Below are 12625 nucleotides of genomic sequence, written 5' to 3' on the forward strand. Positions count from 1 at the left end.
CTTTGGACATAAGATGCCTCCTCTCCAACCTGCCTGACCCACCACTCTCCCACACCATCACCGCCACCATCCTTATCTGAGTCCTCTAAAACTCAAGTCCCACCTGGTCGAAAGTGAACGCTCCCCTGGCTACTGCAGCAAGAAGTACTTGAATTTCTTCTTTGTATTTCTCTCTATTTTTAAAAAGAATATTATACTTATAAATAAGAACAAAAGTTTTCTTAAAACAAGAACTCTACTTACAATACTTGGAGCTACAAGAGTTCTTCAACATTATGTTACTATCCAATCCCTTTATTTTAGAGATGAGAAAGCCAAGTCCAGAGAAGCAGCTCGGCATCTTGCCGAAGGTCCCAGGGCAGCTTAGTGGCAAAGAAGTGATGGGAACCTAAGTTTCCTGACTCCCAGAACTTACTGTACATGGCAGCCTGGTACCATGTTCTCTGCTACTTGGTATCCATTCAAGAGCTTCTAGTGTTGAGTATATCCTCTTTTCCACAACAGAGAGTTGTGTGCTGCCCAGCACAGGTGTTCAGCAAATGCAGGAGGGGAAAGGGAGAAGAGCTGGACGACAGATGATACACTCCCCCAGGAACCCCTTCTTAGGAGGAGACCCAACTTTGTGCCAAGTCTCTGTGGGGGGGATGTCCTGACTCATTTTCAACTCCTCCCATCCACCTCTAACCAATGCCCTCTGCTTTCCTTCAGACCTTCCAACCAATCCCCAAACGGCCCAGAGCATAAACACACCCTTTGCATACGCATCCCCTACAGAATGACCACACTCGTGTTCTTACATCCAGAATGAGGGTCACAGCAGCGATTCCCAACTTTCTAAGAGTAAGTATTCAAAGGTTGAAAATTCAGGGCTCAGCCCTCCTCCCCAGGGATTAGAGCTGTATTTTTAAATAACTGTGAATTGAGAAAACTATCACAAACATTCACCGTGAACTCAGTACAGTAGTATTTTATTGAGGTTGTATTTGATTATTCTACAAATGTAACTACATACATTGAAAGAGTAATACATGTACATGGCTGATGTTATGTACATATTCGCTTCACAGACAACACTTGAAGTGCTTATGGGTCCCCAGTCACTTGTTGGGCAACTCCTGGGTGGTGGCATCAGTTCAAAACTTCAGAGGGGGGGGGGTACCTAAATGCTGGGGAGGGACCTCTTCCTCTGAAAGAAAAATATGATAGGCCAACGAGGGTCCACAATCAGCTCATTTCAGATTTCTCACTCCATCTACCTTCTTGTTGGAGTTATTACTTATCACAGGCGTTGGTATCTTTAGTACCTCTTTTGGGGGGAAACAAAGGGTCTTACTTCGGTCCTCTGGTCTATTCTCGGCTTTCCCAGCAATGCTGCCTCAGGTAGAAAGCCATATTCCAGGCTCTTTCCCATCTCTCCCCAGGAATTATCTCTAAAGAGTAAGTGCTGACAAGTGATTGATCATTTGCATTTTAACCCTATTCAAATTTGGGTAAATGGTTTAATATGCATGCTAATATTCTATCATTATTCCAATTAAGGAAACTATTATGTTCAAGTGTTTAATCAGGAGAATTAGGGAGAACTCCAGACACCTAAAATTAACCTTTAATAGTCTTGACATTCATTTCATTTAAGTGCAATTTGCCAAGCTATAAGCAACTCCCTGCCTAAGACTTCTGCTTAAGCACGTGGGGATTCCTGATAAGACCTAAAAGCAATTCATTTCCTAACTAGATTGCTGTCTAAAAGAATAAACTAAAAGGGCTACAATTTAAATACAATCAAGTCCCCAAGCAGTCACATTCCAGAAGACTTAAACATCATCATCTTGATCCCCAGGAACAACAATGCTATTCGCTTCAGAAACAACACAACCACTTCCTCTTTCTCTGACCTTCTCAGTTTAATTACTTCCTGTGATTTCTTCTACGGCTGAGTGTGCTTGCTTCCCAGGGCGGCTGGCTTTCCATAGGAGACTGATTTGTCTGGAAGGTGCAGAATGCCAGCTGACAGACATTACACACAAAGAGCTGGGACTTCCTATTTCTCTTTTAGTGATGGATCTCTTGGGCCGCCTGGCATGCACCAAGAACTTTTTTTAAGCCATAAGAAGAAGAAAAACTTCTTCCAGCACCTTCACGTCTAAAATCAAGCTATACCTCAAAGCTGGAGGTCCTGCCAAGAATGGGGAAGGGCAGGCCCTTGATGATATCTCTCCGCCTGGAAGCACCACCTTCTTGTCCAATGAGCCTCTTCAATAGCTTCCAAATGCCAAGTATGTGAGGTCACCTTTGAAGACACAAACCTGGCAGCCGGGAGCTCACCATCATCACAGCCACAGACAGGCTCTTGCTACTCAAAGGTCCCTGGATCTGCAGTACCAGCAGCATCAGGAAGTTTGTTAAAAATGCAGAGTCTCTGGCCTTACTGAATCAGAATCCTCATTTTAGAAGATTCCCAGGTGATTCCTATGCACATTCAAGTTTAATCCTCCTCTCAAAACAGCTAGGCTAAAAAGCAGGTCCAGGAGTATAGCGTGCTTGGTTTGCCGTCCTGCTCACACACACTCCATCAAGGGCAAGGTGGCCAGTTCTCTTTCCAAAAGAGGTCTCCGTGGAACTGCTCTTTGTATCAGTACAGAAAAGGCCACCTCAGTGGGCACTGGTCCCCTACTCCACAGAGCTGAACAGGAATGCAAGGAAGAAATGTCATCTCATAGTTCCGAGGCATTTCCAGGATTCTAAACGAGTTCTAACTTCATTCGCTCAACGGTAATGTCAATCGAGCTGTACACGCGATAGTTTCTTTGCAAAAACTGAGGCTCTGTGAAGTCATGACACGTCATGTTGTTCTACGGACACGGGATCTGAAGTCAAAGACTGTGGGTAAAAATAACAAATCCTGCTCTGTGACCTCAGACAAGATGCTTAACCTGGCTGAATCTTTTCTTTGCCTGCAGCTGTGGACCCTTCTGGCTCTTGGGCACAGTCCATCCACGTATGAGTGCGTGAGTTTATGTACACGCAACACACAAGCGCACACACACTCCCCCTAAAAATGACTCGAAGAACTTGTCAGGGGATTCTAGGAAGGGCATGTAGCTCCTCTAATGCTCTGGAGGAAGACTTCCCTCCACCCCAAATCTGGGAATCCCAATGCTTGCAGCTCGAGGGGGGGAACCCTGCAGAGGAAGAGGAAGAAGAGAGGAAACACCTCTGGCAGCCGGTCAGTCCATGATCCAGACCACACTGGCCTCACACCCCTAAGGCACATGGAAGTGTCTAGCACGCTAGAACGTAAGCTCCCCAAGGGCAGAGGGTGCTTCCGAGTCACAGCTCAGCTCCTGCCTGACAGGTAAGGTGTCTGGAACACTGGGTGCAGTAAGTGAATGGCACTCCACAGCTAGTCTCTCCCTTTCCTCCAGCCTCACCCCCACTGCTATTTATTTTAGCCAATAAATAATTTATACATGGTTTTGCAATTAGGATCCAAGTATGCTCTAAAGTCAAGTTCTTTAGATTCAGAGAATACTATACTCCAAATGGACACCTGGAATCTGGCAAATCTACTCATTTTCCTTAGCATAAAAGACATCTAAGAACGGATGGTAGGGGCCTCAAAGCTGGTTTGCAAACAGCAAACTCCTCATCTGAAACCTGTTCACCCACAGATTAGTGAGAAGGCCACCATTAGGCCTTCAGGTCCAGAAAAGTAACACTGAGCCAGGGCACACCATCCTGGCACAGCAGGCTTGTTTTGGAATTTGGAGCGTGAGAAAAATCCCAGATATGATTTAAACTATTAAGCAAAGGAGAGAAATGTAATGACTATGTTAAGACTATATTCACACTTATCCAGCTTCCAAAGGTCTGTAAAAATGAGTAAAATTATTGGGATGCTGATGATTAAATTAAACCTCTGGTCCAGCATCCACTTTATTCCTTGGCTGGAAATATAAAATGCGAACACCAACATGGCACGCAAGTAGACAAAACAAGCCATAAGCCAGCTTACTCCTAAGAGAACTCTCAGCCTCACTCATTTCCACCAAGCCTATTGACTCTTGTTTTAGAGACAATTTGAACGCTATTGGTAATATGATTTCTAGACCACAGACAGGGATGGCAAGAGAGTCAACTATATGCTACTATAGATAAGTACACTGACTGTTAAGAGTCTGTAGCGGGAAGAGGCAGAGTGTGACCCCAAAGCCCATGTTTCTTCCACTACCATCATGACAATCTGCCCCTCGCAGTAGTTCTGAAAAAAACAAAAACAAACAAACAATAAAACTCAAAGTCTTTTTGGATGTGGGTACAATGTGAATTGTCATTTAATTTTTTAGATAAGGTAAAACTATTTTTCAATTAATGAACATTTATGTTAACCAATCAATAAATGTTTGCAGAAAGCCTACTATGGGCTCAGCACTCTGCCAGGCTATGTGGTATACAGGTCAATAAGCTATTATTCCCACACCGGGAAGGGCAGACGGGCCAAGCTTCTGGGTGCATTCTCAGTTAGGGTGGGATGCAAATATTACAAAACAAACAGTGCTTATCTGAAAAATCAATAAGGGAGGCAGAGCCAAAGCAATGAGAAAAAGCAATAAGAGGAATAAACAATGAAAATGAAACACAAAGATGAACTAGGAAAGACAATTTAAAAAACTTAGCCTGAGGGGCTTCTCTGGTGGCGTACTGGTTAAGAATCTGCCTGCCAATGCAGGGGACACGGGTTCGAGCCCTGGTCCGGGAAGATCCCACATGCCGCGGAGCAACTAAACTCGTGAGCCACAAGTACTGAAGCCCGCACTCTAGAGCCCACGAGCCACAACTACTGAAGCCCGCGAGCCACAACTACTGAAGCCCGCGAGCCACAACTACTGACGCCCACGCGCCTAGAGCCCGTGCTCCACAACAAGAGAAGCCACCGCAATGAGAAGCCCACGCACCACGACAAAGAGTAGCCCCCGCTCGCCGCAGCTAGAGAAAGGCCACGTGCAGCAACGAAGACCCAACGCAGCCAAAAATAATTTTTAAAAAGTTAAAAAACTTAGCCTAATTAAGTTTTAAGCGTTTATGAATGACCACAGGGGATAAATCTAAGAATGGAAACGAGATCTGAAAAGTCGTTATTTCAGTACAAAGAGGAGGGGCCAAAGCCCTACATTTTGAAGCTGCCCATGTTGTTTCAATCTCTTCATTCACAACTGCTAAATGCCAGCATGAAGTCAAAATCCATTTCTCCTTAGTGCAAGTCAACATAGAAATTTTGTTTTCAAGTAAATTTTCAACTACCCTTTGAAAGTAGCATAAATAACATAAACAGGATTTGCTATCATGTGCCCCCTGTGAACATATTGTTGACAAAAGATTACCTGAGAAATGAGTAGTTACAAAACAGTTGGTTCTTAATTTAGTCAACTCCTATGCCAGTTAATATCAAATATTTTACTAAGATCCAGGCCTGACTTCCTTTCCCTGACAGGGGACACCAAGCTGTGGTAACAATCTTCTACGCCCACTAGGGCAAGCACACAGAAAACGCATTTCACAGAGCACGGTGTGCACCAGTGCAAAACATTCCTTCTACTCCAGTGACTAAAAGCCCTAGACAATGTCTTAAAAAGTCATCAGTGTTCTAGCCTTAAATATTGATCAAAAAGAAACATTTACAAGAACAGTTAATGAGTTTATCAATGTGACTGGGTCTTTGAAAAAAAAAAAAAATCAGCCCAATTTACTTAAGAGAAAACAAGCCAAAACCGAACACAAAAACTTCCTGCTCTGCCTCTGTTATCATCTTGTTCCGTTTCTGAGGATTTTGCTGTTAGATTGTGTATTTGTGTTCATCCCCATAATATAGGAACTCTGCCAATAGTGGAGTTCATCAGCACAGCTGTCTCCAACTTCAAGTGTTAAGACTCCATCAGAACCCTAGAGCTACTGCAAATTGTTAATATTGTGATTTCTGCCGAGATTCTCCTGCAGAGGCAGAAACACAGGCCCTGGCTTATTGTGTTTAAGACGTTCTACTTCCCAGTTCTCACAACAGTGATTGGAATCAAAATGGTTTTGAGTTGTCAGTCACAGATCACCACCACCAGATAGTTCTGCACCCAATTGCCACAAGACATGTCTCAGGTGAACACGGAGTTTCTGAGAAGGAGGTTTATACACAACCTAAGTTAACCAAATAGGACAACTATAATTATTGCATTAGTCAGCGGGGGCAAAACAGCATTTTAAAATAATCAAATCCATTTTTTAATTTAATAGATCTTTATTAAAAGCAACCACAATGTGCCCAATGGTATTGGGACAACAGTTAGAAAACTAGGCAGTTAAGAGGTAACCCTAAATCCCAAAAGCTCATGTTCTGAGACAGAATCTAGCTGGGTGTAAGTCCAACTCTAAATGGTGATAACTGTCACACAGTGTGGGAGGAAAATGCTATAAAGAGCCCACGGTTTTGACTTAGGGAGTCGGGGTGGGGAAAGTCTAGGAGGACCTCATAAGAGGAATGACTCAGAGCTGGCTGGCGGGGGGAATGAGCAGAATTTCACTTGCTGGAGAAGGAAAGGAAGATGACTCCGGAATAAACAGCACAAGCAAGGAGACTGTTGAGCAGAATAGTATCGGTACTGATACTGATCCACCTTTTATACATGTTTTTGGTTAAAGGGACTGGAAAAAAGGTAGCATTTGTTAAGATCCCTGCGGAAATAAACCCAGCAGATGGAGGTTAGTCCAGGCCCACCACCTAACAAGACATACAGCCTTGCAGTAGGCACTTTATACAATGACAATGTCTTTATACAGTGACAGTGTCCTGGCTTATAAGCTTGTTAAGGTCTTTCCAAGGTTTTTGTTTTGTTTTGCTTTCAAGATTTTCTAAGGAAGAGACCAAGATTCTAATTCTGCATAGTCAACTCTGTTTTCAACATTTAAGGATTCTATTCAGGTAGAGTAGAAACACACCCCTTTTTTTTTAAGGCTAATGCATAGAGAACGGATCAATACTTGTAATGGGTCTAATTACCAAAACTCTTATTTCAATGACTGTAGAGTGAACATTCCAGTAATAATCAACTCTGAATTCACACTCCTCCCATTATCTTAAGGTGTATCACAGAATGCTCAAGCCCAAGTTTATTTAAATTCACTTTAATTCAGTATGTGCTTCATAGCATTTTCAGGGAAGATAAGGGAAATGAAAGAAATTATGGCAATGACAGACTGTCATCAATTCAGAAGAATTAGGGACAGCGTGACTGTCAGAAACAGTGTGAGCTCTGAAGTCAGAATGACTAAGGCTGACCACCCTCTCCCCTTCTGAGACAGTACCTCATGGTGCTTTAAAAACAGAGTCCTTCCTGAGCCAGGCTGCTGGGGTTACTTAACCTCTCTGGGCCTTGATTTCCGCACCTATAAATGGAGGTAATAAAACCAGCTACTGCATAGAATTGTTGAGAAGACTAAATGAGTAAAGTGCTATAAAAGTTATTTGCTCTCTTCAGCTTCCTCATCAGTTAAATGGGGTAACACCTCCTTCACACGGTTATTTGAAAGTGAGCCTGTAAGAAACCTATCTCAGTGCCCAGCACAGAGCCGACACCAGACACCTGTTATTCCTAGTGTGGGCTGCAAGCTTTACACAGGCTGGCTCATTTAATTCCCACGGCAACTCCACGACATCAGTAATATTCATTCCCATTTTACTCACTCAGATAAAAGCAAAGTGAGATACATAAGTAACTTGCCTTAGATCCGAAAGTGACCAAATGGCTAAGCCTTGAGCCATAAGAATATGTTACAAATGCATTTAAAGCGGGATCTTCAGCCCTTGGCTGAAATAACCAGTTAGAAAGACATTTTTCAGTCAGTTGAGACTGAGAGTTAAAGACAACAGGGAATCATTCTTAATTTTGTAAAGTGTGATCATGGTATTGTGGTTTCACGGGATAGTATGCTCGTCTTTTGGAAAGTAAGCTCAAGTAATTGGATATGAGAGTTCTAATGTCTAATTTCTTTGGAATGGTTCAGCAAAAATATTAGAGCCTTTTTTTTAAAAAAATGGGAAATCTTCCAACATTAGGGAAAATATGTGCAAGGGCAGAGCTACAAATCCATTCTCAGCAAGATGTGTGTTGCAGAGAAGAGTTCATGAACAAAATAGAAAGCTGAATGGTAGCCAGGTGTCTCCTGCTTGAGAAGGGTTTCTACATTTTGTCTGCAAATTTCCAAATCATTTATAACCGTGATCAAATGATTTAAGAATACAGACGGAATACATATGATTTAAAAAACATTTTTCACGCCCTGTATACAAAAGACCACTTTCAATAATTTATTGATGCTCGTTAATTTTTCAATTATTAAAAAGCAGATCTGTGGAGTTGTAAATCTTAACATGCATTTCTATCTGGAGTGGGATCAAAAAAGGATCAGGGTATTTTCTATATGGAAGCTGTTGTTTAGGACCATCAGCGAAAAGAGCATTCCTGAATTTATGAGCATGTATTTATTAGAGAACACTTTTATTTTTCTCTTTTCTTTTTTGGCCACACTGCACGGCTAGCAGGATCTAAGTTCCCCCACCAGAGACTGAACCCGGCCCACAGCAGTGAAAGTACAGAGTTCTAAAAACTGGACTGCCAGGGAATTCCCTAGGGAGGAGTTTTAAACTGACACGGAAAAGAACATTAGAAGACAAAACTTATTATTTTAAAAAAATTAAGCATGATTTTACCAGTTGCAAGACTGAGTTATTGTATTCTGATGCTAAATGTAACGTATTTAAACACCTGTATTGTGTAATAAAACCCTTAAATATATGTGGACTATCAGGAAAATCTATTTCACCTAATGCACAAATATATCTCTCAAGTCTCCAGTTTGATGTCACTTCCTTGTAAGTAACACACCTTGTCTACTTCTGAAAGATTATCTGAGGGACCTCAAACATAAAACCATTAGAAAATAGGAGACTGTAATGAATATAGAGGAGCAGTAAACAAATCTAGCGAAAACCTAAGCTCATATGGCTACCATAATCCAGCAAAAATGTTAGCTGAGCTTCCAGAAAGTGGTAGCAAAAACAAAAAAAAAGCAATCACAGCTAGCTCTGTAACTCAGAGGGAAACCTTCTTCCTGGCACCAGCATTTAAAAGGAATTTTTTTCAGAGGGATCATTACATAAGAACATTAACCAATATAATGGACAGAGTCCACAAATGGCAGTTTACAGCCCGAACAGCCCGTTTTCTTACCAGGCATTTCTTGTCTCATGACAAGGTCATTACATTAAAAGAAATCCCGAGAAGGCCACTTCTGCAGTGCGCTAAGGTGCCACAGCTTTCTGATTCTCTAACTGAAACCAGAACCTGTCCTCAAATATCCATTGTCTCAACTGGGCTTCTGACAGCAGTGGGGGCAGCCGGTTCCATGCTGAACTGCTCAGAAAGCCTGGAAGAGAGAGATTTATTTCTTGCTGGTGATTCCACATGAAATCCCTTTGCTTTGGATACCAGATGGGGTAGGATGTACAGCCGACCTGCTGCCCTGAAAAGGGAGCGGCCAGGCCAGTATCCCCGAGGGATGGAGCCAAGGAACCCAATCTAGGGCGATGAACCAATCTCCAACAAGCCCAGAGCATGGCAACCGTCCCTCCCTGCTGCTACCGCTAACTGTGTGTGCAGGGCCAAACAAGGACCCATAAAAATACCTGTTTATTAGTCAGGTCCAAAAAGGGGCAAGGCGCAGCAGCATATTCCTCCCCCTGCCCCATATTTCAGCCCTAGAAGGGCAACATTTTACGATTTCAAGATACAGTCTATGAAGGCAAAGCAAAAGGTCTAAAATAGAAAGACCAGTAGATGTGGTGGGGCAGCGGACACGCACACCAGGCGGGATCCTCTCCAGCTACGGACGCGTGTCCGGCAGACCAGGAGTTACTGCAGTCAAAGCTCCCTAGGGACCCACAGAAAGGAAATTCCCTTTCCCAAACACCAACCCTCCCAACACCCCCTCCCGCCCAGCCTGGTGACAGCAGACGCCAAAGGATAAAGGGGCATTAAAAAAAAAAAATGAGTAGATTCTTAGAGCACAGCATTCTGTCACCTGCTGCATAGCCCTCAACGCCGGCCAGCCCTGAGTCACTTCCCCTCTCTGCCCCGGGTCTCAATGCTCGCGGGGGCAAAAGACCCGGGGCCTCGGGCGGGGGCTACCCACAGCCCCCACGCCCCTGCACACACGCACGGGGCCTCCCTCCAGGCAAGTCCCGGCGGCTACAGACCCGCTCTCTGCGCCCCGGCCAAAGAGCCCCAGCCGGCGCCGCCGCTACCTTGGCTAATGGCAGCTCTGAATGAAAGGAGCCGAGGCAGGCTCCGGATTTATGAATGTGCAGGGGAGGAGGGGAGGGATATCATGTGACAATAAAGGAGACCGTCTTATTCACAAAAAAAAAAGTGGCTGGCGGCGGGCACAGCCACTGAGCAGAGACGGCCGCCGCGGTGCGGTGACCGCTCGGACCCGAAGCCGACGACCTCAGGCACGGGGCCGGGCGGCCCTGATTCTATTGCATCCGCGATCGGAAACGCCTCGGGCGCGGGTGGGAGAAAGCCAAACCGGACTCGGCGACCGTGGAGCCGGAGGGAGCTGCACCCTTGGCCCGGGGCTGGAGAAAGACACGGGTCCCGCGGGAGGCTTTACACAGAGACCCTCCAGCGAAGCGCCCCGAGCATTGTTCCCCTCGGGCCCGCGGGCTGGGCACGTACACGTGTGCACGCGCACACGCACAGATAAACACACACACAGATACATACACACACGTGTCCGCAGCGCGCTGCCCCGCACGCTTCCGCCCGCCCCCGCCGCACGACCTCTGATTCGCCCAGCGAGCAGCCCAGACCCCGCGGGACGCCTGTGCTGGGCCCGCCGGCGCGTGCACACACACTCACACGCGCCGCGGGACCCCTGGGCGGCTCCAGCACGCCGGCCCGCGCGGGGACCCGGGCGCACGCAGACCCCCGCGCAGCCCGCGCCCAGTCCTCCCTGTGCTCCGCCGTGTTTTTTATGAATGAAAATGTGGTATGCAAATGAGAGCGATTCAGGAAAACGACATGGCGGAGCCTCGGCCCCAGTGGGCTCCCGAAGGGACCGCGGCGCTAGCGGCGGTTGGGAGAGCCACAAAGTCACCGTGTAAAAACCCACCGACCCCGGGAAGCCGGAGCGGGGGTGTCAGGTCTTCCGCTCCCGCCGCCGAGGATCTCGGCGGGAGGAGTGTTTGTGAGTCCCCGGACAGGGAACGGGGACCGCCCCGAGGTCACCCGCGCGCCCTTGGTCCCCGCAGCGGCCACCAGCCCGCCGACCCAAGGCGCGCCCCCGCTGGCCCGCAGCAGTTTTCGCCCCCTCCTCACTTCAACAAGCAGGAAATTTCGCGTCCCAAAGCCCACAGGCCAGCGAGTCGCTGCACCCCACGCCAAGTTCACCCAACCAGAGTCCCCGCCCGCGTTCTCAGCCCCGGCCCCCACGCTGCCCCTGCGGGGCACCCTCGTCCCACCCCGCGGCCAAACTTACTCGTCCGGGTGTGTTTCTTCGGTCATTTTCCTGTTCACCTAGACGCCTGTCCCGCGGCGGGCAGCTTTGCTCCCTTCATCTTCCTGTCTGCTCACCCCCCTTCTTCACATCTCCGGAGATCGCCTGATTTGTTTGGGGGGAGCTGCTAGAGATGAAGGGGACGCCGCAGAAGGCAGAAGGGGAAGCAGGGCGACCGGAGCGCGGGGTGAGGTCTGGGGGAAGGGGTGCACAGGCAAGCTTCGGGGGGGAGTGAGCGCCGCAGCGCCGAGGGGCGAGGCTGGCGGGGGGCTCCGGGGGCTCGGGGGCGGGCGGAGAGGAGAGATTTGGGCAGGGGACAGCGATGGGAGAGGAGGAGAAAAACAAGAGCGCCGTGGAGCGGCGGGGACCGCTGAGAGCAGGAGGAGAGGGCGGGCCGCGGGTGGGGGCTTGGTCCGGGGTTGCCCCCGGAGAACCGGGCCAATCACGGTTCCGGGGAGCGCTCGGCGGTCGGGGGAGGTGCGCCTGGAAGGCGGTGCAGGGCGCCCGGTACGAGCCCCATCTCTTGACTCCGCCGATTTACTCCATATTGGATTCTCACCGCCGCCAACAGGAGGAGGAAGTAGGGCGGAAGCGATGACGTCTTCCCAGCGGCCAGAGGTGGTGGAGTGCAAAAAGCTTCCTACTTGCGACCGAAAAAAAAAAAAAAAAAAAAGGGGGAAAAAAAAAAACTTTGTTCCGTCTACTGAGCATGCCCGGCTTCCTTTCCCCCCCACCCCCCACCCTCCCTCCTGGCTTCCACTCCCGGAGGAGCCCCGGAGCGGAGTTACTTGCGCCGCGTCTAACTCCGGATCCTCCTTCGTTAGCGCTCCGGGTTTTAAGATGCCCGAGAGGAGGGAGGAGGCGGCAGCCGCAGACTCGCACACATCTGGCTCCCGGTTGGTTCCCTCCCTCCTTCGAAACCCCTGGATTAAAAATCGGAGGACTAGGGGGGCGGGGGGGGGGGCGGAGACGAGGAGCTCAGAGGAGGGCCGGAGGGGTGCTCGCGATCAGAAGATCAACTATC

The 12625-nt window shown here is 47.6% G+C and overlaps 1 protein-coding gene across 1 annotated transcript in view; it reads right to left on the reverse strand.

Moving 5' to 3' along the window:
- Positions 1–12267, reverse strand: part of SPRED2 (sprouty related EVH1 domain containing 2) — a 121536-nt gene extending 109269 nt beyond the window's left edge. Inside the window, exon 1 of the mRNA XM_027131853.1 lies at positions 11584–12267. Within this exon, the coding sequence (XP_026987654.1) occupies positions 11584–11609 (26 nt within the window). The 5' untranslated portion in view covers positions 11610–12267. The remainder of the gene's footprint in view (positions 1–11583) is intronic.
- Positions 12268–12625: the final 358 nt, after the last annotated feature.

This window comes from Aethalodelphis obliquidens, unplaced genomic scaffold (genome assembly GCF_003676395.1).
Source record: "Aethalodelphis obliquidens isolate GAN/ISIS:26980383/991018 unplaced genomic scaffold, ASM367639v1 scaffold40, whole genome shotgun sequence".
NCBI lineage: Eukaryota > Metazoa > Chordata > Mammalia > Artiodactyla > Delphinidae > Aethalodelphis > Aethalodelphis obliquidens.